The sequence below is a fragment of the Apodemus sylvaticus genome, chromosome 7, assembly GCF_947179515.1.
Source record: "Apodemus sylvaticus chromosome 7, mApoSyl1.1, whole genome shotgun sequence".
NCBI lineage: Eukaryota > Metazoa > Chordata > Mammalia > Rodentia > Muridae > Apodemus > Apodemus sylvaticus.
In genome coordinates, this window is record NC_067478.1 from 111,435,511 (window position 1) to 111,437,933 (window position 2,423).

Consider the following 2,423-nt stretch of genomic DNA (forward strand, 5'->3'; position numbering starts at 1 on the left):
TCTTTGATTGCTTTCCAATCAAAGGTGTTGAGGTGGAGGCTCTAACCTGACTCCCCAGCTCACTGCCTTGCCTTGGCTGGGCTGTGTGGGTGGTGGGGATGCAAACCCAACCCTTACCCCTGGCAAGGCCAGTACTTTGCCGATAAGCCAGACCCAGTTCCTAAAGGCCCTCCTTCTCTGTGGCCCCAGACCCTACTGCTGACACAAGGAGTTCAGGCAGCCAGTGGTGGTTTGTCATTGGTTTAATTTATTACTGTCTGACTCCAGTGACACTGACATACCCGCGGGGCCTGTGAGCCTCTGGAGAGTCGGCCCTGTCCAGTAAGATACAGTACAAGGAGTGGACGGACGGCAGGCGCATGCATCCACGCTGAGCTACAGTGACTGGGGCCTGGGGAGGTGGGTGTTGCCCCCAGGAGGTCCCCTCTCCAGACAGTTAATGCTGGTAGAGACTCGAGGCCAGGCCAGGGCCGACAGACAGGCCTATACTTCTCTGCCTAAAAATGTGGAAGATTGCATGTGTACAGTTCTCCAAGTTCGAAACTACATCTGCTGCTACCCATCACTGCTAAGGGCTACTCCACCTCGGCTGGGAAGAGCGCCTGGGGGTCAGGCTCAGGAATGTCTGCTTCAGTCTTCCTCGCTGCCACTTCCTGAGCGGTCCTGAAAGAACAGGGGACAGTCTGTGAGCAGGCTGCTGTCTAGGCCTCTCCCGGGTCCACGGTGCTTTCAATGTGTGGAAGGGGCTTGGATGCTAAGGGATAAATTCTCTTAATGTGGCAAAAGACAGACTGCATCAAAACGTGGACCCTGCCCTGCACTATGTTACCACTGGGCCTGCTGTATGGGAGAAACGGGCTTGGGGGAAGGGACAGGCCACCAAGGAACCCCGCAGAGGCAGCCAGCTTCTTATAGCCATTCTTGAGTATGAGCAGTTGTTTCTGACTGCCATTTTGGTATCTAACAGAGCTCAGACTGGACTCAAGCTTGCTAGGCAACCATTACCTCCTCAACTTCCCGCTTCTACCTCCCAAGTCCTGGGATCACGGGTGTTCAACCAATATGCCTGCAGCCATTATGTCATTAGGATTTATTTTTCGGGCTGAAGAGATGACTCAGTAGCTTTGAGAACTAGCTGCTCTTACAAAGGACAGGAGTTCATTCCCGAGAAGCACACAGTGGCTCCCGGCACCCCAGAACTCCAGTTCCAGGAGTGCAATGTGCTCTTCTGGCCTCCATGACCACTAGGCACACAATTGGCACACATCCATACATGCAGGCAAGATAGCTGTACACAAAAATAGTTAACCCAAAATAAATGAACAAGAAATTCCTTTAAAAAATATTAGGGTCTCTATACAGCCCTGGCTGGCCTGGAACTTGCTATGTGTACCAGGCTGGCCTAAAACTCAGAAAGCTGCCTGCCTCTGCCTCTTGGCTACTGGCTTACTTTCATCTTTACTTACATCGTGTATGGATGCATGTCTGTGTGTGGGCATGGGTGTGCATGGGCGTGTCGTGCCCAGGATGTCCTGGTGCTTGAGTTCTAGGCACCCATGTGAGCACTGGGAACTGAACGCAGGTCTTCCACAAGGCAGTGATGCTCCCAAGGACTGAGCCATCTCTGCGACCCCTCCCCACTTTGTAAGAGTGTTTTTATGTGTCTGAGTGTCCTGCCTGCACATATGCTTGTAGCACGAGTGCCTGGTGCCCAGAAGCCTGCAGAGTGTCCTGAAGCCCTGGGGCTGGGATTAGAGATGGTTGAGTCTCTACATGTGTGCTGGGAAGTGAACCTGATTCTCTGGCAGAGCAGACTGCCATCAACCCCCAGCCGTTTCTGCAGCCCTCTTTACTTTTAATTCACTGGTCTTATAGGCTGGACGTGAACGTAGGCTACAGAATGCTGAGCCTCAGTTTCCCAGCGTGGCTCGGCACTCTTACCTCCTCTTGCTCCTCCTCACTGTCATCGTCACTCACTACCGGCTTGGCCCGGGAGCCCCGGCTCGGCCGCCGCCGGCCCCCCTTGAGTCGGTCCTGGGCCTTCTCCTTGCGGCCCAGCTTGATCTTCACCTTGACGGAGCGGGCTGGGGGCGGCAAGGAAGCGCATTAAGTGAGGCCCTGCGGGGCTGGCAGGGAGCTGCTGCGGCGCCTGCCCTGTCCCCTTACTCACACTCAGACTCGGAGCCTTCCTCCTCGCCCTCCTCCTCCTCCTCGCTTTCCTCGCCTTCAGTGTCGTCCTCCTTCTCAATTTTCTGCCGCACGCTGGTGAAGACAGACTGCAGGACGATGGAGTCCTCATAGATCTGCAAGGACACAGGGCCCGTGTGACTCTACCGGAGCCGGCCACCCTACAACCCTTGCTGGATAACAACATGCCCGGAGAGAGGGGTGGGGCTGGGAGGTCTGTGTGCCGCCAGTTCCTC

At 55.3% G+C, this 2,423-nt stretch overlaps 1 protein-coding gene across 3 annotated transcripts in view; it reads right to left on the reverse strand.

Annotated features, from left to right (window-relative positions):
* Nucleotides 1–227: 227 nt before the first annotated feature.
* Smarca4 (SWI/SNF related, matrix associated, actin dependent regulator of chromatin, subfamily a, member 4) overlaps nucleotides 228–2,423 on the reverse strand; it is an 82,145-nt gene continuing 79,949 nt past the window's right edge. For all 3 annotated transcript variants that reach the window (XM_052188889.1, XM_052188887.1, XM_052188886.1), the window contains exons 32-34: nucleotides 2,171–2,303; nucleotides 1,942–2,084; nucleotides 228–663 (exon numbers count right to left, since the gene is read on the reverse strand). In XM_052188889.1, the coding sequence (XP_052044849.1) occupies nucleotides 631–663; nucleotides 1,942–2,084; nucleotides 2,171–2,303 (309 nt within the window). In that variant the 3' untranslated portion in view covers nucleotides 228–630. The remainder of the gene's footprint in view (nucleotides 664–1,941; nucleotides 2,085–2,170; nucleotides 2,304–2,423) is intronic.